This window comes from Protopterus annectens, chromosome 4.part0 (genome assembly GCF_019279795.1).
Source record: "Protopterus annectens isolate FY-2018-M chromosome 4.part0, PAN1.0, whole genome shotgun sequence".
Taxonomy (NCBI): Eukaryota; Metazoa; Chordata; order Ceratodontiformes; family Protopteridae; genus Protopterus; species Protopterus annectens.
In genome coordinates this window covers 946,864,054-946,890,703 of record NC_056733.1, presented here as the reverse complement: position 1 = coordinate 946,890,703, position 26,650 = coordinate 946,864,054, and the positions used below count along the sequence as shown (strand labels likewise).

Sequence of the window (26,650 nt, the reverse complement as noted above, 5' to 3'; positions counted from 1 at the left end):
TGTCTGCCGTCTGAGTCCGCTTCTCTGCTCCCCAGCGGTCCTTTTCGAAGAACCAATAGGGTCAGAAGAAGATGTGGTTCCGGAAATCGCAACATTCCCAACCCGCTCCGGACAACCAGTCCTTCCGTGACAGAGGAGAACAGGGAGGATGCCGTCCCAGGGGCAGAGGGGCTACGAGAAACTTCGGGTTCAGAGAACCTTTCTCTGAACGGCCCACGCATCAGCCCTGAAGGGTTGCCCGGCTGCTCCACTCTGGAGGCAGTCGGGGGGGGGGGTGCTTCTCGAAGCACCTAGCGGCATGGGAGTCCATCATGACAGACCGCTGGGTGCTTTGCATTATATCCAGAGGGTACAAAATACCATTACTCCATGTCCCCAAATTCAAAAACCTCCCCGATGTACCACCCGATCAGAGGGAGGCCGCAGCCGCAGAAATTCAGCAGCTGCTAAGAAAAAGAGCCATCCAGCCCGTCCCCCAAGACCAGCTCGGATTAGAGTTCTACTCCTGGTTCTTTTTGGTGCCAAAAAAGACGGGGGACTTGAGACCGATCCTAGACCTTTCCCGCTTGAACCTGTCAGTAACCAAGGAAAAATTCCGAATGGTCACTCTTCAGTCTATTCTCCCCCTTCTAAGGGAGAACAATTGGATGTGCCCTATAGACCTCAAGGATGCGTACTACCACATTCTAATGGACAGACTATCCAGGAGGTTCCTCCGCTTCCAGCTGGGAGCCAGTCACTACCAGTTCAGGGTCCTTCCCTTTGGCCTCACTACAGCCCCCAGGGTGTTCACCAAGGTATTAGCAGTGATTGTGGCCCACCTGAGACTCCAGGGAATACAGGTCTTTCTGTACCTGGACGACTGGCTCCTGACCGCCCCAACAAGGCATCTACTTTGCTCAGCTAGAGATTTCTTTCTCTGCCTAGCCCCACAGTTAGGCATCACTATCAATGCTGACAAATCCCTTCTGGCCCCAACACAAGTCATAGAATTCATAGGAGCCAGAATAGACACCAGAGAGTTTCGAGCCTTTCTAACTTCCAAGAGAATCTGGAATTTGCAACTCCATGTGCGGGCTATCCTGCAATCAGAGACTGCACCAGCGGAATTGGTCCTGAGGGCACTAGGCTCCATAGCGGCAGCGATTACGCTCCTTCCATGCGCCCGTCTGAACATGCGGGTACTGCAATGGACACTTCTAGTGCAATGGTCTTTTCTATCCCTTCCTCTTCACCACCCCATTGCTATCAGCAAGGCTTGCAGGAAGGCTCTATTATGGTGGCTCCAAGCCTCGGACCTCCATACGGCCCGTCCCTTCTGCAGCTCTCCCCTCCTCGCCACGGTGACCACTGATGCCTCCCGCCTCGGGTGGGGGGGCATTATTCAGGCAGGACAGTCCAAGGCACGTGGAACGACAGAGACCTCCCTGCATATCAACGTTCTGGAGATGAGAGCGGTGCTGTTCACGTTGCAAGCACTTCAGGATCTCCTCCCCATAGGAACGATTGCAATTCAGTCGGACAACATGTCGGTTGTCTGGTATATCAACAAACGGGGGGGAACCAGATCTTACCCTCTATGCCGCGAAGCCATGAGAGTGTGGGAATGGGCGATCTCCACCAACCGCTTTCTGATTGCAATGCACATTCCGGGACGGACCAACATCCTAGCGGACAAACTCAGTCGCACCCTTCTTACCCATACAAGTGGTCTCTCAATCCACTAGTAGCGAAGCAGATATTCGCAGTATGGGGGCAACCCTGCTGCGATCTTTTTGCGTCTCCATCAAACACCAAATACGGCAATTTCTTTGCTGTAATCCCCCTCCAGGGGAAACTCCAAGAGACGCTCTGGTGCATGCTTGGCCACCCGGTCTACTTTATGCCTATCCTCCTCTACCCCTGATGCTACAACTCTTACAGAAAGCCTCGCGGTTGGGGAGCAGGATGATCCTCATTGCCCCATTCTGACCTCGGCAAATTTGGTTCCCTTACCTGTGGTCTCACCTTGTGAATCCTCCTTGGATTCTAGATCCCAGTCCGGATCTCATCTCCCATCCGTCGAACTTACCGACCCCAAACCTGGACAATCTGAAACTGACAGCTTGGTTGCTCCAGTTCCACTCCTAGTTAGGACTCCCGGTATCTCTTCACCAGTCAAAGCCATCCTTGTGGCAGCGCATAAGCCCTCCACCAGGAAAGTGTACAGCAGTAAATGGAAACGTTTCACCATCTGGGCGGAGCATCATGATCTAGATCCCTTTACGGCTCCTCTTCCGTCCATATTAGACTTCCTAACCGAACTGTTTCAGGAAGGCGCTAGTTGTTCAACTGTCAAAGTGCAATTGGCAGCCATATCACATTACCATGTGGGACATGATACAGGGCCTTTGATGTCGGCCAAGTTGTGTAAAACCTTTCTCAAGGGCACCTTCTTACTTAGACCCCCTATAAAAGAAGCCGTACCACCATGGGATCTTTCACCAGTTCTTCAAGCCTTGACTGCTCCACCTTTTGAACCCGCTGCTTCAGTAGATCTCAAATTCTTGTCTTGGAAAACAGCATTCCTTGTAGCCATCACTTAAGCAAAAAGAGTTTCGGAGCTTCAAGCTCTTTCTGTGAAGCCTCCTTATTTGATCTTTCACCCAGACAGAGTGTACCTCAGGATCAATCCTTCTTTTCTTCCCAAGATAGCATCGGAAACCAACATAAATCAATCCATAAATTTACCGGTTTTCTTCCCTAAATATCAGAATAAGGGAGAGTACAAGCTGCACTCAGATGTTCATAGGCAGCTTCGCTTTTATACTCATAGAACAGCTGGTCATAGACAATCCGACCAGCTGTTCATTTCCTTTGCCAAATTTAATTTGGGGAAAGCAATTTCAAAAGTATCTTTATCATGCTGGATTTCTCAATGTATCCTATGGGCGTATCAAGTCTCTGGAAGACCCGCACCGGAAGGAGTTCGTGCACATTCCACTCGTTCCATCTCTACTTCTGCAGCCTTCAAGTCTAGAGTTCCATTGGATGATATTTATTCGGCAGCCACTTGGGCCTCATCTCATACCTTTATTAACCTCTACAAACTGGATGTGATTTCTAGAGGGAGAGCATCCTTTGGCTCTGCGGTGCTTCGCAATATCCTTCCATGATGGCCACCCAAGGTGCAGGTAGCTGGGGACTCTGTCCCACAGGTTGCTGACAAATGAACTCCCTACTTCAGATTAAGAAGTTATGTACTCACCATGACGTTCCATCTGAGTAGGTAGCTTCATTTGTCTGCAACCATCCCCCCCTCCTTCCCCCTGGCCTTCTTCGGATCTATTTTTAGTTGGATACCCTTTTTTTGGGTATATATTGAGGGGCAAACTTGATCTGAGGTCATGGAGGATTAGCAGGGGATTATGGGTGAGGGGAGGAGCTAGGAGCTCGGATCCATTAGCTTGAAACAAGTTGCCGGCTTGGATCCGATATCGGATCCAAGACCTACAGGTGGCAGACAAATGAAGCTACCTACTCAGATGGAACGTTATGGTGAGTACATAACCTCTTATTATTGAACTGTTATAAGCTAACACCTGAGGCTTACAGAAAAAAAGTTTTGTGAGCATAGATGCAAGGCAGATGAAAGTGTATGTGATTGTATTGCTGAGTTAAGCACTTATTTTTATACATGGGTGAGTGGGTGTCAGGTTACCAATTTCAAAAGACTGGCAGACCTTTTGGTGAGGGAACAAGCTCTTAGTACTTTGCCTGAGGACATGAGAATCTGATTGGCAGACCGAGACTGTAACTGCAGATGAGCTGGGGAGAAAAGGGGATCCCTACTTAGCAAGCAGGGCACCACTGCACAAGAAGGGGGATACCCAGTGCTGCACATGGATATAAGGGTATCCATGGTGAGCAGCCTAAATCACCCCAACAGAGTCTACCAGTAACAGGGGCTGCTGCTAGTTCAGGTACACTGACAAGATCAGGGGTTAGATGTTTTAAATGTAACCAGAGAGCCCATGTAACGTACAAATGTCCACAGAAGCAAGGTGGGAAACAAAAGGTAAGGGAGCCAGCAAGTGGGGAGTAACAGCGTGCCAGTAGTAGGTTGTCAGGAGACAGCAGGGTACCAAACTATCATTGGAGTTTGTATCCTATCTGAGTGGATGGAAGACAGGCCACTACTAAGAGAGAGAGCCTCAGATAATAACTGTTGTGAAGCCTGCAGTGGTTAAAGAGGAGCAGTACTTGTTTGGGCAGTCCACTCCAGTCAGCACTTCAGGAGGGATTCCATTCCAAGTACATCTGGCCAGGGTTCACATTTACTGGGAAGGTGGAAAAGGAGGCAAGTGAGTAGTTTTTCAGGATATTCCTGCAGATATATTGATAAGGAATGATTTTGATAATGCTGTACCTTTTGTGCATGCAGTTACACGCAGTCTGGCTTGGAGACAGGCATGTAGGTCTGGTAACATGGGAAGATCCAGACACACCCCATATATGAAGCTGGGGCTGGTGATGTGGCTATTTCAGGGAGGGAGCCAACTTGTTACGGTGAGCCTGAAAGCGAACCACAGCTGTTGGTAGTTACAGTTGTTCCCGTGGAGAGGGTAACTGCAAGGACAGAGGTGAGTAGTAGTACCCAGGCTAACAGTGAGGCACAGCTGTTGGTAGTTACAGTTGTTCCCGTGGAGAGGGTAACTGCAAGGACAGAGGTGAGTAGTAGTACCCAGGCTAACAGTGAGGCACCGCTGTTGGTAGTTACAGTTGTTCCCGTGGAGAGGGTAACTGCAAGGACAGAGGTGAGTAGTAGTACCCAGGCTAACAGTGAGGCACAGCTGTTGGTAGTTACAGTTGTTCCCGTGGAGAGGGTAACTGCAAGGACAGAGGTGAGTAGTAGTACCCAGGCTAACAGTGAGGCATCGCTATCAGAAGATACTAGGCTTCCTGTGGAAGGGAGAGCTGGGAGGGGTCACAAAATAGAGTTGAGACAGCCTCAGCTTTCATACCCTTCCTTACGAGGCTTGAGGGTGGTAGCTAAGGAGACTCCTGATGCTCAAGAAAAAGGGGAATCTGTATACTGGAACAGAGGGTTTAGAGTGTATCCCTGAGGGAGGGCTAGAGGATGAGGTAATACAGCAGTTGATAGAGCCTAGAGCGTACCATCTGGCACTTCTAGCCAAAGCCTATGACATTCCTTTTGCAGGTCATATGGGCATAAAGCATACCAAGAGACTTATGCAGAACTTTTGGCCTGGGATTGCAAGGGATGTAACAGGGTACTGCAAGACCTGTGAGCAGTCCCTAAAAAGGTAGGCAAGGCAGGGGCAAGGTCAAGGTTCCATTGCTGCCTTTGTCTGGGATTGAAGAGCTGTTTCAGAGGGTAGCTATAGATCTTGTAGGGTGTTGGAGTACTCCCAAGTTCCACAGGGAAAAAGTATAACCTGGTGGTAGTAGATTCTGCCACTAGATGCCCTGAGGCGATGGCTGTGTCTTCCTTCAAGACAGTGAAAGTGGTAAATGCTTTGTTAGAGGTTTTCAGCAGGGTAGGTTTCCCGAAAGAATTACTGACTGACAGATGTGCCAATTTCATGTCAGACATGCTGGCTTGTCTGTGTAAGTGTTGTGAAGCAACTAAAGTCCATCCCCAAACTAATGGTCTCATGGAGAGGTTAAACTCTACACTAAAGACCATCCAGTGGGCATTTACAGACCAGTTTCAGAGAGAGTGAGACAAATATTTACCCCATCTACTGTTTGCATGCAGAGAGGTACCCCAGGAATCCACAGGTTTTTCACCCTTTGAGTTGTTGTAGGGGCATAGGATGAAGGGGGGCTTTAGATTTGATTTGTGATGAGTGAGAGGGTGTGTGAGAATCTCACAAGAAGTCTGTTGTGGCATATGTCCTAAACCTCAGGACAAGGCTTAGGGAGCTCATGGGCTTGTCCCAAGAGAATCTGGCAGGAACCCAGCAGCAGAAAAGGGTCTGGGATGGCAGGAATGCGTGAGCCTGAGTATGCTGTGGGACAGCAGGTTATGGTGCTTATTCCTGTCAGACAATAACAGGCAGCTTGGGAGGGACCCTTTGAAGTGGTAAGGAGGGTCAGTAATGTCAGTTACATGGTAAACCTGCTAGGCAGGAGGTGGGGCACAACTTGTACCATGTTAAAATGAAGCCTCAGCGAGGTCCTGGGCAGACTGCAAAGTGCAGGGTTGACCATTTCAGCCCAGTAAGTGTCACGTGAGTATGGCAGAGGTCTCCTACCTGGGTCATAGAGATTAGGTAAGATTAGGCCAGAACCTGCTAAAGTGGAAGCTGTTCAGGCGTGGCCTGCTCCTGTTACCAAAAAGCAGGTGAAAGTGTTCTTGGGGACAGGGGGTTACTATAGAAAGTTTGTTCCCAATTATAGTACAGTAGCTGCTCCCGTCACAGATGTGACAAGGAAAAACAGGCCAGATAAGGTAGAGTGGACCCCAACCTGTGAGCAGGCATTGCAGAAGTTTAAAGGGGCTTTGGGAGGGACCCCCTGTGTTAGCCAGTCCAGATGTCAGCAAATAATTTGTTGTGCAGGAGGATGCTTCAAATCTTGAGGTGGGGGAAGGAATGTTAAATGCAGCTGTAGGAAAAAATGTATAGCCATAGTATGGGCACTGCAGAAACTTCTGCCTTAACTGTATGGAAGGAAATTCACTGTGGTTACAGACCACAATCCTTTAACATGGCTACATAGTCAGCCAACAAAGTGTCATGTTATTAAGGTGGAGCCTTGGGTTTGCAGGCATATGACATGACAGTACAGCACCATAGTGGGGTCAGCAATGCCAGAGCAGATGGACTGTCAAGACAGGTTATATATGCTGTGTTCCCAGACTAGCCCATTTCTCTCAAGCAGCTTTTTTCCAGGGTCACTTGAAAAACTATCTAGAGTCTTCAAAGGGGGGGGGGGTGAGGTATTGCCATCTGTGTCAGGGAGAATAGGGCAGTGCATGTGGAACATATGCCAACATAGCTAGCTGGAGTTTTGTAAATAATTTTGCATCCTTTGACTGTCGCACTGACTTGTACAGATGCTTGTGTTAAATTGTATCAGTAGTGTTACAACTGATTGTTTAAACAAAATTCTGAAGAGAAAAATTCTGAAGAGAAGAGTAGAAGTTTTTGAAATTATGTAGCTTTCAGTTACTGAAACAGATCTTAGCAAAGCTCTGTGTGTGTATTCTACTAGAGTCGGGTGATCAAATGTGATGTCATTATATAACCAGCACTGAGAGGATGGAACTTGCAAAGCAGTTTTTATTTATTTAGTTATTTATTTATTTATTTATTTATTTTGCAACCTGATATAAAAATCTTTGACCGTTATCACGGTTAACTTCAGTTTTATGTGGAAGCTCATCACCTTGCCTGTGGAAGTAAGCATCTAATCTTGCCTTGCTGTATTAATAAGTTAGCTAAAGAGCAGTATTTGGTTTCACAAAGACAGAGTATCTTTGAGAACTAATACCCTATTTTTACATAAGGTCGGCTTCAAAACAAACTGAATCAATCCATTCTGTATTTTTTTTAACCTTATTCCTAAGAGGCCAGAACAAAAGAACAATGTCTTTTTGTCCCACCCGTCAGCTTAGATATTATTTGGACAGAACAAAAAAATTTAGGAAATCTACGATTTTTTTTTTCCTATGCGGATAATAAAAAAGGCCTTCCTGTTTCTAAAGTGACTTTGTCCAGATGGCTTTCTTCAACTATATGCTAAAGACCATTAGACCCTGTTTTTTTTTTCATCTAAGTTTCTTCTTCCTTTGGGAAGTATTGTTTATGTTATGCTTTAGACCATCAAGAAATGCAGTGAGATAAGTATTGTTTTTCTGTGTCTATTTGAATCTGTCGACCTGTTATTTTTATTTCTTCTGTGACCGAAACTTTGGTGTTTATTCTTAGATATTTAGTATTCTCATGATTTCTGTTTTATTTATTATTAAATGTTTTTATACATTTCATTGTGGCTGGTCATTTTGAGAATACTTTTAACATTTTGAGAGTACTTGTGCCTATTTTCGTGATGCCTTGGCCACTCTGAAAAGTCTTGCTGCTTTGGTTACATTCTACTATTTATATTAGTATTGATTTTACTCTGTATAATTGGATACCCTTCTAAGAGCTTTGGAGCAGTTGACTGGTGTCAGTGTGGTTTCCTTGTAGTCTGGGCAGAATGGATACAGCAAGTAAATCTGTGCCAGCCTTTCCCGGGAGAGAGAGAGAGCGAGAGCATGTGTGTGTAAGTCAAATACCCAGGTGTGGGTGTGTCATCTACTTGGAACAGGGACAACAGTGCTCCAGCGTGAGTCTTGTTTTGGATCGGGAGAGACAGATAGTTCAGTCCCAGGTCTGGGTAGTGTTCCCTGTGTGCTTTTGGGGGAAATTGTGCTTGATACAGAGAGCTGCATCTTAAAATATTGTGTAAATTCATTCCTGTTTTTAGTGGCCATCTCTCACAGGTATCAGTGGTGAGGATAGAGGCTCCTTGATTACTGGCCCTGTGTAGCGAAGCGGTCACACAGGTAACCTGCCACTGTATCGCTCTTCACTACCACAAAACTTCTACTTGCATAAAATCTGTAAGCTACTACTACTACTCACCTCAGGTAATGAAGCTGACACAACATAACCAGTGTCCCTTTACTAATGCATCATACTTTAGATAATCCAGATGTGTTTTCTGCATTCAACCGTCCATAGTTTTAATGCTTTACATATAGGTTCATAGGTTCATAGATTAGTACTAAGCTAACTGCTCTTGCGAGCCATTTTAAGCTTAGCCGATTATCGCTTGTGAGACTCAAACCCTGTACCTTTTGTTTGTAAGACAAACACCTTAATCATTAGGTCACCCTCCCAACCTTATTACCGAATTCATCCACAATCTTGGAAATTCATCTTATGATCCTGCAGATGTAATAACATAGTAATGCATTTCCCTCACCTTAACATGCACTTCAATGTTTTTTTTTATTTCCTTTCTCAGATCTAAACATTTTAATTTAAATTGTTCAAGTCCAGTCAAGTTCCAACTGCAGCAAATATAATACAGAGCTATTTACAGTAAATTCTGATTACATAATTAACTTAAAACAATTTTTACCTGTTTCTAGCTGCTTTATTATTTTTTTGTTATTCAGCACAGCAGACAAGCATGCCTGATTCATTGCCAGATATTAAAAATCGCTAGGTGCCTTGTTAATTTGCCCTGGTCATCCCAATCCATCCACATTGAAGGTATTAATTTTCATAATAATCCATCATTGTGCCCTTTCCTATCCTGGCCATCTGTGCCTTTAATAACCACAGTAGCACTTTGTCGTAAGTCCTAATACACAGCTGTTGTGAATGAGGAAAGGTTCTCCTCCACCTTTGTTCCCCAAATGCTCATAATTTAACTTTGGACTATTAACTAATAATTTCACTAAAGAAAATCAGTGGCTTAGTTGGCATATCAAGCACATTTATTGGTATTCAACTAAAGAGGTGCACAGTGTCCCTTTGCACTTCACCCAGCTTGCTGTATTGCAATATGTGTGGCTTTCTGTTGCTCTAACATACACACATCTGAAGGTCCCCAAATCTTCATTCTAAACTGACTTAAAATGTTTTAGTTGCTCATAGCAGATGGTTTTACTGCCTCAGTTCTCGCTGATGTCTTGGCCTTGCTATTTTTTTTTTATCTGTAGTTACATCTGACTTCTCCAGGCCTTTATGCCTGCAGTCATAAATAGGCTGCAATGTATCTTGTGAATCTGCAGAAATCTATGTACATCAAGACAGTACACCAGAAACGTAGCTGAATAAAATAACTGTGACTTTCTATGTCTGCATTCTGTCATGATTATCACAGGTTCCGTTCTGTAGCCAACTTGCATATGAGCAAGTTTATATACCTTCTGCAGATTCCAAAGCAAATTGAAAAAAAAATCAGTCTTCAGCATAGTTTTAATATCTTACCAGTATGTTTCTTAGTTGATTCTTTACTGCTAGTGTACTGGACTCATCAGATGTTCTTTCATATCACTGTTGCAGTATTCTTCACTTAAGGGATTGGCTGCCAAGGATAGCCAATGTCTGGCCAGTATAACAAAGTCTTCAGCTCTTATAGGTACTATACAGCTCACGTATTCCCCCTTTGGAAGACATAGAACATAAAGGTGATGTACAAACGCACACAGTCCAAATGCCATTATGAACGTCTGTCTGAACACCCTTCTGCAGTGCTGGTTACCAAGCTGTTCAGTGCCCGCTTGGGGTTTGTTTTATAATCTTTGTATAATATTGTGTTCATGTCATCAAGAAAGAGAAGATGTTAGTGTGGGAGGCAGATTCTCCATAAAGACCATCATGACCAATATCTTTTCTGCATGGGTGCTTTCAATGACCATATGCAGTGTTCTATCTGCCAAGCATTTGTGCCTAAAACTCTCCATAGTCATCTCTCCTTGTCCATATATCTTGAGAATAAATGACTTAAGCTGTTGGCTAAGGGTGCTGTGGAGGAATCCTTCCATCCTGAGGACCAGACGTCTGCCAAGAAAAAAGCTAAAGGTTAGGCTTATCCAGTCACTTTCCAGCCTCCCCCAGGCATCTATTTAGAGACTAGTGTAAGCCCTGGAGACCATCTGGTGCTTGCTTTGGATTCATCTGCTGTGAGCCCATCAGAAGCTTGCATGGACCTAAATTCTCACACGTCCTCTGAAGCTTTTGAAACATCTGCACCTGACATGGGGGGGGGGGGGGCTCTGATGATATCTGAGGGACTGAAGGGGATTTCCCAGATTTTAGTAAGGGAGGAAGTCCCTACCACCATTATTGAATGGTGTCAAGGGTTTGAACCTCAGTTTTTGGCAGACATCCAGCAGGAAAAGAAACAGAAAACTAAGCAAATTTCTTCTGTTTAAGGATCTCCAGCGTGAATGGCAGGATTGTTCTCAGGGTTTGTTTAATTCTTTGATGGCCTTGAAGCCTCCTCAAGGGGAGTGTGTTCCCACTCCCCCCAGTCTTCCACTCCTGTTAAGAGGCCTAGGGAATTGGATTCCTCAGATGAGGATTTGGATTCTAGGGAAGAATCCTTGGCCGGTTCTTTCCAGATTCCTTTCCCTGGACTAAGGCTTGGAGGAAGAAGATTCCTTGAGTGTAGACTTCCCCCCCCTTAGAAGAGTTATATTTTCGGAATAATTTTACGCGCATGATGGACTGTTTTAAGTGGGACACTTAAGCAGTACTTTGAGCTCCTACAGATGGAGTTTCCCCAAACCATCTGCTGACCTTCCTATCCTGGCTGCCCTTTTGGATACTTTCTCTGCAGCCTCAGTAGCCCCTGACACTCTGCCTCCTGTGCGTAAGAAACCTGATACAGTACAAGGTGCCTGAGGACTGCAAATTTCTTTATAAATGGCTGTCTGCTGATCCTTCATTGGTATCATTTCCGTCTGACAACTGCCATGTTACTAAACTCCTTTCTGATGAGGATAGTAGAGCTATGGAAAGAATGGGCAAGAAGCTCTATTCTGTTGCTACCTTGTCCTTTAGGACCACTAACTACTAGACTCGTATGACCAGGTATGTTTTGGCCTTCCTTTACCAGGTTTCTAAGGTGGTTTCTGCCCTTCCTGATTCTGAAAGGAAGGCTTCTGCCCTTTCCCCTATTAGGGTCCACTTCTCAAGTTGCCCATCAATCTTGAAAATGCAGCTGATGCCTTTTCCCAGTCTGCTGCCTTTGGTTCAGTAGTGGGTGTTATTCCTGGAACAACTTCAGGCTTTGCCTGACAATATTAAGGCCAGGCTTGTGAATGCACCTCAGGATAGCAAAAATATTTTTGGGACTGCTGCTGCTGACTTCAGTATCTCCAATGGAAGGGTAAGGCTTTGTCTCCATGTCCATCCGCCTGTCTTTGTCTCTTCCAAATTGGTATCAGATCATCTGATTCTTGTTCATTCAATTGTACATCAGGGATATTTCATAGTTTGGAAGGCCCTTCCTCCCTTTTCAAGCATTCGTGAACCTCCTCCAAGAAAAACTTAATTTTCCAGAGGTTCTGCAGTCTGTCTCAGATCAGAGCACCATTCACCTCATTCCTTCCATTTTGGTTCCCTGGAAGGAAGGGTACCTGGAGGCCAATTATGGATCTTTCCCGTCTCAGCACCTTTCTCAAGATCCTGTCTTTTTGGATGTTGTCTCTTCAAATCTCATTTTCTCCTCTTCCCCAGGCCTTTTTTGGTGCCCTTGGCTCTCAAAGATGCATAGCTTCACATCCCCATTTATCCTTTGTTCAGGAAGTTTTTACATTTGTTTTCCTTGCAGTTTCAGTTCCCTGCATTGCCTTTTGGCCCTTCTACTAAATCAAGGGTTTTCACCAAGTACCTCATTCCTGTCATTGTTTTTTTGCAGGCTTTGTGGTAAACAGATTTTCCCTGTAACGACGATCTGCTTATTCGAGCTCTTTCTCTGGGAAGTCTGTTTCAAATCTCCAGTGTACCACTGGTCTTCTACACAGTCTGGAGTTCACCATAAACCTCTATAAATTAGTACTGATGTCTTCTCAGGATCGTATTTTCCTGGGCTGCAGGCTTTAGACCATTCCCATGTTGGCATCTCTTTCTGCCCCGAGATTTTGTCCTTGACAACCTTTTTCCAGTGTTTTTTTCCCACTGTTCTTTGTCACAGCCAGGGAGTTTCTCAGGGTTCTGAGATTTGTGGCCTCATCCATTTCCATGCTTCCCCTCGCCATGCTCCTTATGTGGTACCTCAAGTCAGTGTGGCTGCAACATTGCCACCTCCTTGAGTTTCCTGTTCCGCCTCTTCCTTGTCTCAAGCTTGAGCTTCATTGGTGGATTCATAATCTTTTCCTCTCTCTGCTGAGGGCGTAGTTTTCAGGATCCAGTTCCCACTAATGAGTTTTTCACTGACACATAAGACATGGGGAGGGGAGGTCAGATCACACCAACATAAGAGATGAGGGCTCTGCTTTGGGCTTTGCAAGCTTTTCATTCCACCTTGATTCCAGGCCCCTTAAAGTCTTCACCGACAATACCACAGTGATGTGGTATGTCAGCAAACGGTAGGGCATGAGGTCATATCTTCTTTGCAGACTAGTTCTTCAGGTCTGGAATCTAGCTATCCAGTATCAAGTGACAAGTGACTCTTCATGCAGTTTACATTCCTTCAGAGCACAATCTAGTGACACACACTGAGCAGGTCCAGCACACAATTTCATGAATGGATGCTTCACAGAGATGTGTTCCTGGACATTGTCCATTGGTGGGGTATTCATCAGGTAGATCTCTTCACCTCTCCTCTGAACAGACTTCCTCTATTCTGTCCGAGTCCCAATTCCTCTGATTTGGAAAGTGGATGCCCTGCCCTTTTCCTTGAAAGGGAACGTTTCTGCAAGCCTTTTTCCCCTTCCTCTCTTACCATGAGTTCTGCACAAGTTCAGACAGGACCCTCCCAAAATCTTGCTGGTGACTACCTTTTGGCCCAGACAGCATTGGTTCCCCTTTTTTTCTCACGTGGTCAATCACCACAAGTTACCTCGCTGGGTGAATCTTCTAACACAAGATAAAGGGATCTTTTGTCTATCCTTACTTGTCGACTCTTCAGATGACACTGTAGGTGATGGCATTTTGTTTCCCTTTAGACATCCTTTTCTGAGGACCATGCTGTGTGTTCTGCAGGAGGCAGGAAACCCCACTTCCACAAAGTCCTATATTTCCAAAACGTAAGATATTTTCTCTCTTGTGCCTCTGTCGCCATCAGGATCCCCTGTCTGTGAAGATTCCTCAGGTTTTCTTTTAAAGTATGATCTGCTTCATGTTGGGTGGGCATATTCTGTTAAAGCTCACCTATCAGATATTTCTACTCGTTTACCCTTGACTCCTTCTGTGGCATCTAGGTTTGAAGTCAGGCAATTTCTTAAAGCTGTCCTTCATATCAGGCCTCCTAGGAAGCCTATTCCAACTTCCTGAGACCCCAGCTTTTTTGTTGAAAAGTTGACTCATCTTCCTTACAACAGAAGACTGTTATTTTGGTTCTTACTTCTACTAAGAGAGAGTCTGAACTTCAGGCTCCTCGATTTTTAGTTTTTCATAGAGACAGGGTATCTCTTCATACTAATCCTCCTTTTATGCCCAAGGTGGTGAATTAGTTGTCTCTTAATCAGTCTATTCAGCTTCCTTCTTTTTTTTTTTTCTTTCTCTGCAGTCTGCCAGTGAGAGAGTTCTTCACACCTTGGATTTGCAAGGATAGCTCAGATATTTAGATAAAACTGAAGTTGTTTGTCAATCTGAGCAGCTTTTTGATGTGAAGTTGTTCAATCTTACCTTCATTCTTACTGATGGGTTCAGAGCCGATACTTGGCACCGAGTCGGACAGTTTGCAAAGCTCAAGGTCTCGAAGAGCTCGAGGCCGCATCCCTATTCCACAATGCACCTCTACTTTCCCCAGATCTAGTTTGCCACTGCAACTGATCGTGCATTTCTCTACAGCTCAGGCTGTTGGAGAGAGAAGTTCTTTCTTTTGTGGAAAAATTTTCAAAATGTTTCTATATTTGCTAGTTATTTAGAGTTTACATAAGCTTGTGGTTAGGATAGTTTATCTGTTTTACAGTTTATCTTCCTTTTTGGTCATAAAACCATCTTTCTCTCATTTGTTGGACGTTGGACCTGTTTGTTTCTGTGTTCAGCCGTTAGGCTTATTTGCCCTATCCTTTAGTCGAGTTAAGCTTTTTGCAGTTTTTCTGCAATTTTTTGTTAGCCGGGTTAGGCTCTTAGCTGTTTTTAGGCTGTTTCAGTTAATTACCTTTAGCCTGTTAGGCTTATTTTGTGATTGCTACTACAGTAAGCTGCCTTTTTTGTACTTGTAGCCTGTTAGGCTTAGTTTCCTTTGCTACCAGTATATTGTTTTTCTTTACTGACGTACTGTATTATTGTCACTATGTCTGAGAAGGCAAAATCAGTGTTTAAGAGATGCCCTAAATGCCACCAGAAGATGTCTATAACTGATGGCCACTCCACCTGTGTTTATTGCTTGGGAGAGGTCCATCTCCAGGAAGTTTGCTCCATTTGCCATGGTTTCAGCACTATTGGCTGAAAGGAAACGTAAATTAGTGGAGCGTGGATTAATTAAGTCTGCATTTCATTCAGACTTGGATTCTGCTCTGGAAAAAACAAAACCTTCTTCACCAGCTTCAACTAGTTCGGGTCCGAAGGGCTCTTCAGTTCCAAAAGCATCCAAGAAAGCTCCTGTCTCTGCTCCATTGTCATCAAAACCGACTATACAGGTAGTTTGTAGGAGCCAGTCCCCAGTCTTCGAACCTGTATCTCCTACCTTGAGATCCCCAATTCTGGGTTCACCGGCTCCATCGGTGGTTTCCTCTTGGGCTTCCAGACTGTTTGATTCGGATGTGGATCGAGTGGTACGGAGACTTTTACAGTATCCAACGCTAGTTAAAATTCTGTCAGCTTCGACTCAAGCAGCTTCGGAACTGACAAAATTCTTTTCTGTTTCTGCTTCTCCAACGACTCGAATCGAGACATTGGAGCCGGAGGAGGCTATTCAGTCGTTTGCAGAACCGTCTGTACCAACACTTCGGACCTGTCGGTACTGAAAACCCTGATGTCCTCTGCTCCAGTGGGGGAATTTGGGAGCTGACACTCTCCTGTCTGTTCCGGGGGAGGGGGGGTTGAACTGATAGGTCTGTCCCGACTCTCCCCCTTGGGGCTTTGGCATGGATGAGTTTGGCTCCTACCTCTGGCTTGGAGCCGGTGGTTCTGGTGTGGGAGGTGTCTTCGGACCTGGGTTCTTCCTCTCATCGGAGCCGTGGTGCCTTCGATGCCATGAGGAGGGCTTTGTCCCCTGGACTGCCACAACTTCTGATATGGCCACCTCCTCCCAGAAAGTGTCTGAATCTTCTCTGTTACCGCAGATCCAACGTAAGCGTAGGGACTTGGAGCCTCAGGACACCCCTTTGGGGGAACCCTGTTCTTCCAAAACCTCCCTAGAAGTTCCCACTGAGGAGGTCCCTCGGAAGAGGTTATGTAAGAGGAGACATTTAGATTCCCCCCCCCCCAAGGAATCCATCACGTCGGACACTGATTTGGAGGAATTGGAAGGGTCCCCAACGTCCCACTCTGAGGAGATCTCCTTTGGGGATATCCTTGCATTCCTTAAGCAGAGGGATGACTGGCAGCCCCTGTTCCCTACCGAGGACTAATCAGTGCTCCTGAAGGCTTTCGGGTCTCTACACTCACCTCTTGGGTGTCTCCGCCCTTCGGTGAGTTGATGGATCTTTTGTCTCAAAGGGCATGGGAGTCGCCGGATTCTATGGAGCCTGTTCCTAGGAGGCCCAACAAATACATTTCAGCTCCTCAAGAAAAGTCCTTCTTATCCAAACCCATACCTGTTGATGCCGTGGTGGTGGCAGCAGCCACGAAGAAAGAGATGTCTGAGGCCTCTACGTCTGTCCATCCTCCTAATGGAGAATCTAGGATCATGGACAGATACGGTAAGCGCATGTTCAGTTACACGACCTTTGCCCTTCTGTCATTGAACTATCTAACCCACTTCACAAGGTTTCAGAGAGATCTCCTGAAAGAGCTTGAAGATGCTCTCCAGGGTGCAGTGCAGTAGCTGATTCAGTGGCAGACAAAGTGACGTCTCAACTTGCTACCCTCAATTCCATTGTAAGCTCTTCCATGTGCCTCGTGTCTTATGCAGCTGATGGAATGAGTAGGGCAATGGATACAGGAATTGCTCTGCGATGACATTCCAGGATGCGCTTATCTTCTTTTGCGGAACCTTTTAAGTCTTTTGTGAATGCCCCTTTTTGTCCAAACAAAGAACCATCAAATGTTGAGACCCTCACCAGATGTGAGCAAGACAGTAAGACTCTATCTGCCGTAGGAGTCCATTTTTGTACCCCTACTAGACCTTATCCTAAAGGTCAATGGGGAGGGAAAATGTTGTTCCCTAAGATCCAAGGAGCCTTTCCAAACTCACAAGAATGAAGCCTCCTCCAGGGGCAGAAGAGGTGGCAATGGTGGAAGATGATGCCCACGCGGCAGAGGGGGTCCGCAGAACCAGGGTGACAGGGATCAGTTCCTTGGGAAACCCTATCAGAGCTCCTGAAAGGAGGCCTGACTGTCGTGCTCTGGAGGCAGTCGGGGGAAGTTTGTCTTTGTACCTAGACACCTGGCTAAAAATCTCAGAAAACCGATGGGTACAAAACCTTATAGCCAGAGGATATTTCATCCCCTTTCTTTCACAACCCAGACCAACAAAAGGAATCCTAGATGTTCCACCCAGTCTACGGGATGTGGCATCAGTAGACATCCAAAAACTATTGCAAAAAAGAGTAATCCAGTCAGTCCCAGCAGACCAGCAAGGATCCAGAACTTACTCAAGATTCTTTTTGGTGCCAGAGGAGACAAGGGGACTGGCGACCTATTTTGGATGTCAGCAGACTCAACAAATATGTGGTAAAGACGAAGTTCCAGATGGTCACGCTTCAGTCCATACTCACATTGTTAGGGAGGGACAATTGGATGTGCTCTATAGATCTCCAGGATGCATACTACCATATCATAATGGCCAAGGCCATCCAGGGATCATCTGTGCTTCAGGCTGGGAGCCACTCACTTAGTTTCGGGCCCAGCCCCCAGTGTGTTCACCAAATGCATGGCAGCGGACATTGCTCACTTGAGACATTTAGGAATCTGGGTGTTTCCGTATTTGGACGACTGGCTCCTTACTGCTCCCACCAGGCATCAACTTATTTGGGCAAGGGACACTGCCTTAGATCTATGTTTCCAAATGAGCATTACGATAAATTCAGAAAAGTCTGCTTTATTGCCATCACGGCATAGTGTTTATAGGAGCGGACTTAGACGCAGTCAACATGTCCGTAAAGCTTCCTCCAGAAAGAGTGCTTACCCTACAGCAACAAAATGTGGATCTCCTGTCAAGACAAAAAGCACCAGCATCGCAGATTCTCAAGTCGCTTGGTACTATGGCAGCAGTGATTTATTGCAATACCCCTAGCGAGATCTCACATGTGCATTCTTCAGTGGCTGCTATTCACACAGTGGACATTTCAGGACTTACCAATGAATCACCCAGCTCTGATAACCAACTTTTACAAGGACTATCTTTGGTGGTGGCTAACGTCCGAGACGGTGACTATGGGGCGTCCATTTGTCCTCCTGGCTCCAGTTGCAACAGTGACCACGGACGCCTCCCTGATCGGGTGGGTGGGCATTATCAGGGACGACAGCCCAAGGTACATGGCAGGTTCACGAGGCTCATCTGCACATAAACATCCTAGAGATGAGAGCGGTTCTCTTAGCGTTGCAGTCCTTTCAAGACTCTCATCCTCTAGGCACGATTGCAATCCAGTCAGACAAACATGTCCATCATCTGGTACATAAACAAACAAGGCAGAACCAATCTTACCCCCTATGTTGAGAGGCGCTAAGATTATGGAAATGGGCAGAGTCCACCCAGCACTTTCTGATAGCAACGCACATCCCAGGGAAATCCACCATGATAGCGGACAGACTCAGCAGAGTTATTCTGTTGCCTCACGAGTGGTCTCTCAAGAACGAAGTAGTGGAAATTATTTTTCACAGATGGGGCCAGCCTTGCTGCGACCTTTTTGCTACCACCACAAACACCAAGTACAGCAACTACTTTGCTCTGATCCCTCAACAGGGACAACCCTCGAGGGATGCACTCATCCACAATTGGCCTCCGGGACTCCTTTATGCCTTTCCTCCAAAGTTTTACAGAAAGCCATTTTTCTGGGCAGGACACTTATCTTAATATTCCCATATTGGCCTCATCAAATTTGGTTCCCCTTTCTGAAGCCTCATCTACTGGAAGAGCCTTGGATCCTGGACCCAGTGCCGGATCTGTTGACCCACTCGTCAGGAGCTCTTCTCCCTTCTCTCCAGTCCATCAAACTGACAGCTTGGCTGCTCCAATTCCCAGAATAGCCAGGTTCCAGAAGTTATCAGAAGAGGCTCACCATATTCTCTTGTCTTCATACAAATCTTCAGCTAGGAAACTTTATCTCAGTAAGTGGAAAAGGTTTTCCATCTGGGCTCAGCAAAATAACATTGACCCTTTTCTGGCTTCCATTTAGGATATTTTGGAATTTCTGACAAAACTGTTCAATGAAGGAGCTGCAGCAGCAACCATTCGAGTGCAACTGGCTGCTATTTCTAATTTTCATAAAGGTGAATCTGAAAATGGTATGTCTAACAAGTTGGCTAAGGCTTTTTTGAAGGGTACAATGCACTTAAAACCACCGATAAGATCTCCTACTGCTCCATGGAATTTGAAACTAGTCCTGTCCAAGGTTATTCTCCTGCCATTTGAACATGCCTCCTCTTGTGAGCTGAAATATCTTGCTTGGAAGACCATTTTCCTGGTGGCCATTACATCAGCATGCAGAATTTCAGAGTTACAAGCCCTTTCTGTTAAGCAACTGTACTTGATATTTCACAAAGATAGTGTTTCTCTCAGAACAAATCCGTCATTCTTACCAAAAATGTGTTCCGAATTCACACTTAATCAAACGATTGAATTACCTGTTTTCTTTCCCAATCACTCAAATCAATTGGAATATATGCTTCACAAACTTGACGTCCATAGACAACTATTTGGCAGGACAAAAGAACACAGAAGGGCTGATCAACTGTCTCCTCGAATTCTAGGAAAGGTGCACCGGTATCCAAATTTGCCTTGTCTAAATGGCTTTCTGATTGTATATCCTTTATTTACTGTGATGCAGGCATTGCATTACATGACAAAGTCAAAGCTCATTCTACCAGAGCGGTTTCTTCTTCTGTAGCCTTTTTGACCAGGCTACTTATTGATTCTAAAGTTACACACTGGAAATCAGTCACCGTACTTTATTGCAGAAGACAAACGGTAAGCGCTTTCACAACTTAATGCTGCTTCATCAGACCACATCACTACAGCTGATGCTTGGTTAAATACTAGGACAGTTAGTATGACATCACAATTTAAAGAGAAATTACTCCACTAACATAAGAACATATATCGATATCCATAAGAAAAATGCATAGAAAGGTGTGTATTTACACACAGTAATATTTAAAAAAGGGGGAATGCCATCCCTGATGGTTATTAAAATATATATATATGTACATATACACACATTTTGTGCACATATAACCATAATAGTACAATAAAAAATATAAAAAACTCATATTTAGCGTTTAAGGCGCCTTGCCTTAAGGTAAGGAACTAATGAGGTGCAGCCATTCAAACCAGGATATCTATCTGCTTGTAATTTAGTGATCCATTGTTGTTCTAATTCTTCAGTGTGGTTTTCTACATCACCACCTCTGTTTGTCCTTACTATTTGTTGTAAGATTAAAAATTTAAAACAATGACTACTGTCTGTATTCAGGACATGATTAGCTAGAGCATTTGATTGCTTCTGGTTCCGTATGTCCCTTATATGTTCTAACGTTCTTTCTTCACAGGTCAAGCATGCACCCGAGACACATACCTAGAAATGTCCTCAAAGGACAAGTCTATAGAACCCTACGCCTACATAATAATGATGAAGAGGCAGTAGTTGCTTTAAATAAGTTACAAGACGAATTTCAAACAAGAGGCTATTCTAGCTCAGAAATCACTAGAGTGATAGCAGATGCATGGGAAATTGAGATCTACAAGATGTAAACCATACATGAGCTCTTATAGTGCTGATACAAGTATACCTTATGATACAAGTCTTGATAGAAATAAGTTTAGAATAGTGTTTAAATTTGCAAGTGACATCAATAAGTATACGGAAATTATTAAAAAGAATTGGCACTTATTACATGAAATACCAGGTCTGGTTTCCACAGTTGGTGACACCCCAAACTTCAGTTTTAGAAATAATGTGTCTTTAAAGCAGCAGCTCTGTAATAGAGAACATCAGTCTTTTAGAAAAAATCTCTCAAACAGACAGGGCACCTTCCCGTGCAGGAATTGTGCTGCTTGTCAGCATGTCTACACTAAAAATGAGTACATTCATCCTGTGAAATGTTTTAAACTTTATACAAAGAAATTACTATCATTGTAAAAGTGTCGATGATGTTTATTTTTGTTTTTGCCAAGCATGCCATGCCTTTTATGTAGGCAAAACAAATAGGAGTTTTAAAGAAAGAATGTTAGAACATATAAGGGACATACGGAACCAGAAGCAATCAAATGCTCTAGCTAATCATGTCCTGAATCCAGACAGTAGTCATTGTTTTAAATTTTTAATCTTACAACAAATAGTAAGGACAAACAGAGGTGGTGATGTAGAAAACCACACTGAAGAATTAGAACAACAATGGATCACTAAATTACAAGCAGATAGATATCCTGGTTTGAATGGCTGCACCTCATTAGTTCCTTACCTTAAGGCAGGGCGCCTTAAACACTAAATATGACTTTTTTATTGTACTATTATGGTTATATGTGCACAAAATGTGTGTGTATATGTACATATATATATATATTTTAATAACCATCAGGGATGACATTCCCCCTTTTTTAAATATTGTGTGTAAATACACACCTTTCTATGCATTTTTCTTATGGATATCGATATATGTTCTTATGTTAGTGGAGTAATATCTCTTTAAATTGTGATGTTATACTAATTGTCCTAGTATTTAACCAAGCATCAGTTGTAGTGATGTGGTCTGATGAAGCAACATTAAGTTGTGAAAGCGCTTACCGTTTGTCTTCTGCAATAAAGTACAGTGACTGTTTTCCAGTGTGTAACTGGTGCCTTAATTTTCTTTTGCTGATGATGTGTGTTTTGGGCACCTCAGTGTACCTGCAGCCATTTGTTTTTTGCATCTTCAGTACTTATTGATTCTATTTGTGCAGCTGCCACCTGGTCAAAGCCACATACCTTTATATCTTACTACAAGGTAGACAAGGCCTCTAGTGACAGAGCTTCATTTGGGTCTGCTGTCCTTAAGCAGGTATTCCTGTGTGCCACCCAAGATTGTGGTGCTGGGGACGCTACCCATCAGTAAGAATGAAGGCGAGATTGAACAACTTCACATAAAGAAATTATGTACTTACCATAACGTTCCATGTGAGTTCTTCTTGCCTTCATTATTATGACCCTCCCACTTACCCTGAGGACCATGCTGTTTGTTCTGCAGGAGGCAGGAAACCCGACTTCCATAAAGTCCTATATTTCCAAAACGTAAGATATTTTCTCCCTTGTGCCTCTGTCGCCATCGGGATCCCCTATCTGTGAAGGTTCCTCAGGTTTTTTTTTTTTTTTTTTTTTAAGTATGATCTGCTCCATATTGGGTGGGCATATTCTGTTAAAGCTCACCTATCAGATATTTCTACTCGTTTACCCTTGACTTCCTTCTGTGGCACCTAGGTTTGAAGTCAGGCAATTTCTTAAAGCTGTCCTTCATATCAGGCCTACTAGGAAGCCTATTCCAACTTCCTGAGACCCCAGTTTTTTTTTTTTTTGAAAAGTTGACTCAGGCTCCTTTTGAAGCCTGCAGCCTCATCTTCCTTACAACAGAAGACTTTATTTGGCTCTTACGTCTACTAAGAGAGAGTCTGAACTTCAGGCTCCTCGTTTTTTTAGTTTTTCATAGAGACAGGGTATCTCGTCATACTAATCCTCTTTTTATGCCCAAGGTGGTGAATTAGTTGTCCCTTAATCAGTCTATTCAGCTTCCTTCTTTTTTTCTTTCTCTGCAGTCTGCCAGTGAGTTCTTCACACCTTGGATTTGCAAGGATAGCTCAGATATTTAGATAAAACTGAAGTTATTCGTAAATCTGAGCAGCTTTTTGTTTCTTTTCATCCAGGACTTAAGAGTCGGTTGTTACTAAGCAAACCATCTCCTCCTGGATTTCTAAGGCCATTTCATTCTGTTACTTTTTTCATGGCAAATGTGTTTCCTCATCTGTAAAAGCACGTTCTAGTAGGGTGGTTGCCTCCTCTGCTTCCTTTTTCAAGGGTTTGGGTTCCGTTACCATCCTTGAGGCTGTTACTTGGTCCTGTCCTTACAAGTTGGATGTTATTTCCAGGGCTATACTGTATGGGTTTGTGGAAGGTCCCTCTGTGCTTTCCTCCTTCCAGACTTCCTGTTAAGCTCTTATACTCTTCCTTAGGTGAAGAATATTTTAACAGTGATATAGAGACACAGTAGAGTTGTGTAAAAATATTACCATAACCATACATGGGCGTTCTCTTCACTTCTGGAGTATTTGGTTTGTCCTACCTTCCCACTCTATCCCTAATTTTGCCCTGGATTCTGGTTACCATTCTGGCCGAGGGGCTCTTTATTTTTCCTTCTGCATGCATTCCCTGACAGTATTCTGTTCCTCCTCTGGCTTTTTCAGCTTCGTGTGCGTTTGTCACCTTTATGTCTTGCTTCTTACACAGAGTGTGTATGTGTCACATATGACACCTATAAGAGCCGAAGGCTTAGGTATACTGGCCGGGCATTGAGTTATCCTTGGCAAGAGATCCCTTGGGTGAAGAATATTGCAATATCGGAGAGAGACATCTATGATTATGGTGAGATTTTACACAAATGTACTTTCTGTGGGATTTCTCATTTTATACTTGCACACTGTGTAAACCATTCCAGATTGTTAATTTTTTTATGGCTAAAGGCATCTGTTTTGCCTTTTCTGACTTTTGAGGCATCTCGATAAATATTTCCCTGGTATGCTTTTCTTCAAAATCCAGTTGCCTTGTGCCTGAAGTCCTTCAATTCAGTACTAACAGATGCATTTTTATCTTCTAAATCCTGGTTCTCATTTTACAGAGTCTGTAGCATCCTTGTGCACGATCTTGGCATTGTGCATCTTATGATGTTGCACTTTGCGCAAGCTGTTTTCACTTTTAATGGCTTCTTAGTTTCACTTTCAATGACTTAGATCAGTTTACATCTGTATCTGTTTGTGAATTATCCAACTCCATTTCCACCAACCCCATCAGTTGGTCCTCATTCACCATAGTGTCTGGATTCACCCCTGACAATTGTTGCATTTCCAACTTTTTTCTTGCCTCCTGTTTTTGCTAATTCTAGGAGTGAAATTGACTCCCTCTGTACTCTCATTGGTAGATAAACACTGCCAAATGTCAGTGTTCCCGGCACAGGAGTAGCTGGGGCACATGTCAGCTTATCACAGTGCAGTAACAGAAGTGGCAGTCTGCACTTTGCCTTGAATGCTGTCATCTCAGTTGAGTGGGACGTATGAATATGGAACATCTTCATAGTATGTGTCTTGTAGCTCATATCATACAGTTGGAAAGACTTCATAGGATGTCAGTTTTCATTGGAGCATCATCTTCCTGGATGATTTATATGAGCAATAAGTGAAAAGCTTTAATGGTCATGTTTCTAAACGTTGTTGCTGTTAGTAAGGATATTGACTAAGGCTTTTCTTGATTTATGACATTAGTAAATGTGTGTTGCACCTGTCAAGAGGTGGACACAGAAGTTAAAAAAATAAATGAAGAGAGTCGCTTTTAAGAACATGTGCTAACCTTCGCTTTAAGTTCAGCGGCATTTCTCTTGTAACAGAAATTCTTTATGAATTTGTTGTATTGCATTAATGTATTTGTGTCACGTTTCTCAAATTGCTGTGTTCTCTTTCAGGCATCAGTCATACCAGTTGTATGCCCCCAAGACTTTGTATTGCATTAATGTATTTGTATCACGTTTCTGAAGTTGCTGTGTTGCATCTTTCAGGCATCATTCATGCCAGTTGTATGCCCCCAAGACTTTGTATTGCATTAATGTATTTGTATCACGTTTCTCAAGTTGCTGTGTTCTCTTTCAGGCATCATTCATGCCAGTTGTATGCCCCCAAGACTTTGTATTGCATTAATGTATTTGTATCACGTTTCTGAAGTTGCTGTGTTGTATTTTTCAGGCATTATTCATGCCATTTGTATTCCGCCAATACTTTGTATTGCATTAATGTATTTGTATCACGTTTCTGAAGTTGCTGTGTTGTCTCTTTCAGGCATCATTCATGCCAGAGGGTTGGTGAGAGAATGCTTGGCTGAGACTGAACGGAATGCAAGGTCCTAGCATGGCGATTTTTCTGTACTTACTCGTGACCTTTAAACAAAGGAAAGATGGTTCTTGTGCTGCTGTTCATTCAACCTTTTTTCTTACCAGCACCATGAAGCTTTAACTGTTTTATTGGAAACATAATGAAAGTTATTGTTTACAGAATGGACTAAAATATGAGCTAATTTTTCTGTACATCATTTTTATATCTTTTTTTTTTTAGTTCATTGATTTGCATGAGTTCTGAATAATGCTTTGTGGATGTTCTTTTTCTTTGGTTATAAAACTGCATGGCTGTATGCTAGTCCCCTTTCTCAATCATGCTTTTTAAGTTTTAAAGCATTCAGATGGACATTTCTCCTAGACATTGCATATTAGGACTGGGTAACCCATTGCAATAAAGCTGTTACTGACATCTTTGTATGTATTTATTACTTGATGTAATAAAAATTATTTTCATTAAGACAGTTGTAAGTTTGTAAACCATATTTAATCCATGTAAAAAATTAATTGCAATATGAAAGTGAAATTGCCATCACATCTGGAATCAATTGATGTTCTTCGTGTTTCATGGTTACAGTCATCACCTGTGGGGTTATCCCTGCTGTGGTAGCCCTCGGCCTGCCCGAATACTAGAGTCAGTGTTTTTCTGCGACGGGCTGCAGTTGCTTGGTGTCATCAGGTCATCAGTGCTATAAAAGAAGGCAGCCGACACCATTACATCAGTCTTTCTTGCCGTGGAGCCCGTAGCAGAAGCAAGTACACAAGTGTGCCGGTCAGTCGCTACCAGAGTTTGAATTACAGCTGAAAACATCTACAGCGAAGTACCCCATTGGGGATCCTTTTTTCTTGCACCAACCGATGTCTGAAAAAGTTAACAATTGTCTCGCCTGTGGAAAACTGATCCCACACCTAGACTTCCATTCCTACTGTCACTTGTTTAGGCCCAGACCACGACATCCCTTGGTGCCGGCCCTGTGCCCTCTTTAACGCGAGAGCCATTCATCGTAGAGCTCTTATTGTAGACTGGTATTTTCGGCTTCCGTCTTCGCATTCCAAAATGGCATCAGTCAGCCAACAATCCATGGTCATTCAGAATAAACAGAGATAAGGAGAGAGACAGACGACACAAGGCTAAGCCTTCCAATGACTCTGCCGCTAAGCAGGCATTTAGTTCTCCAGAATTCAGTGAGGTGCTTTCGCACCCCCTGATGCCCTATATGACATCTACACAGGCCTCAACCTAGACCATTTCGGAGTCTGGTATGCCGCAGAAATCTTCGTCTTCCGACCCTTTGGTTGTGTCTGTCTCGGTTGGGTTTGGAGCTGCGATGCAGGCACTGGCTTCCGAGGAGGCCTTTTGCACTACCGAATCTAGACAGAAAAATGGCATTTGACTACTGTTGCTCTCAGACTGGTGGATACTCTTAGGCCTAGAAGCCAGTCCTCTCCTAGAAAATCTACCTCTAGCCTCCATCTTAATCCTGCCCCACCTCCCCAAGCCCAAATGCTTAAAATGATGGAGG

The 26,650-nt window shown here is 43.9% G+C and overlaps 1 protein-coding gene across 1 annotated transcript in view; it reads left to right on the top strand.

Annotated features, from left to right (window-relative positions):
* Positions 1–25,587, top strand: part of CDK2AP1 (cyclin dependent kinase 2 associated protein 1) — a 312,826-nt gene extending 287,239 nt beyond the window's left edge. Inside the window, exon 3 of the mRNA XM_044068928.1 lies at positions 25,075–25,587. Within this exon, the coding sequence (XP_043924863.1) occupies positions 25,075–25,142 (68 nt within the window). The 3' untranslated portion in view covers positions 25,143–25,587. The remainder of the gene's footprint in view (positions 1–25,074) is intronic.
* The last annotated feature ends 1,063 nt before the right edge of the window (positions 25,588–26,650 follow it).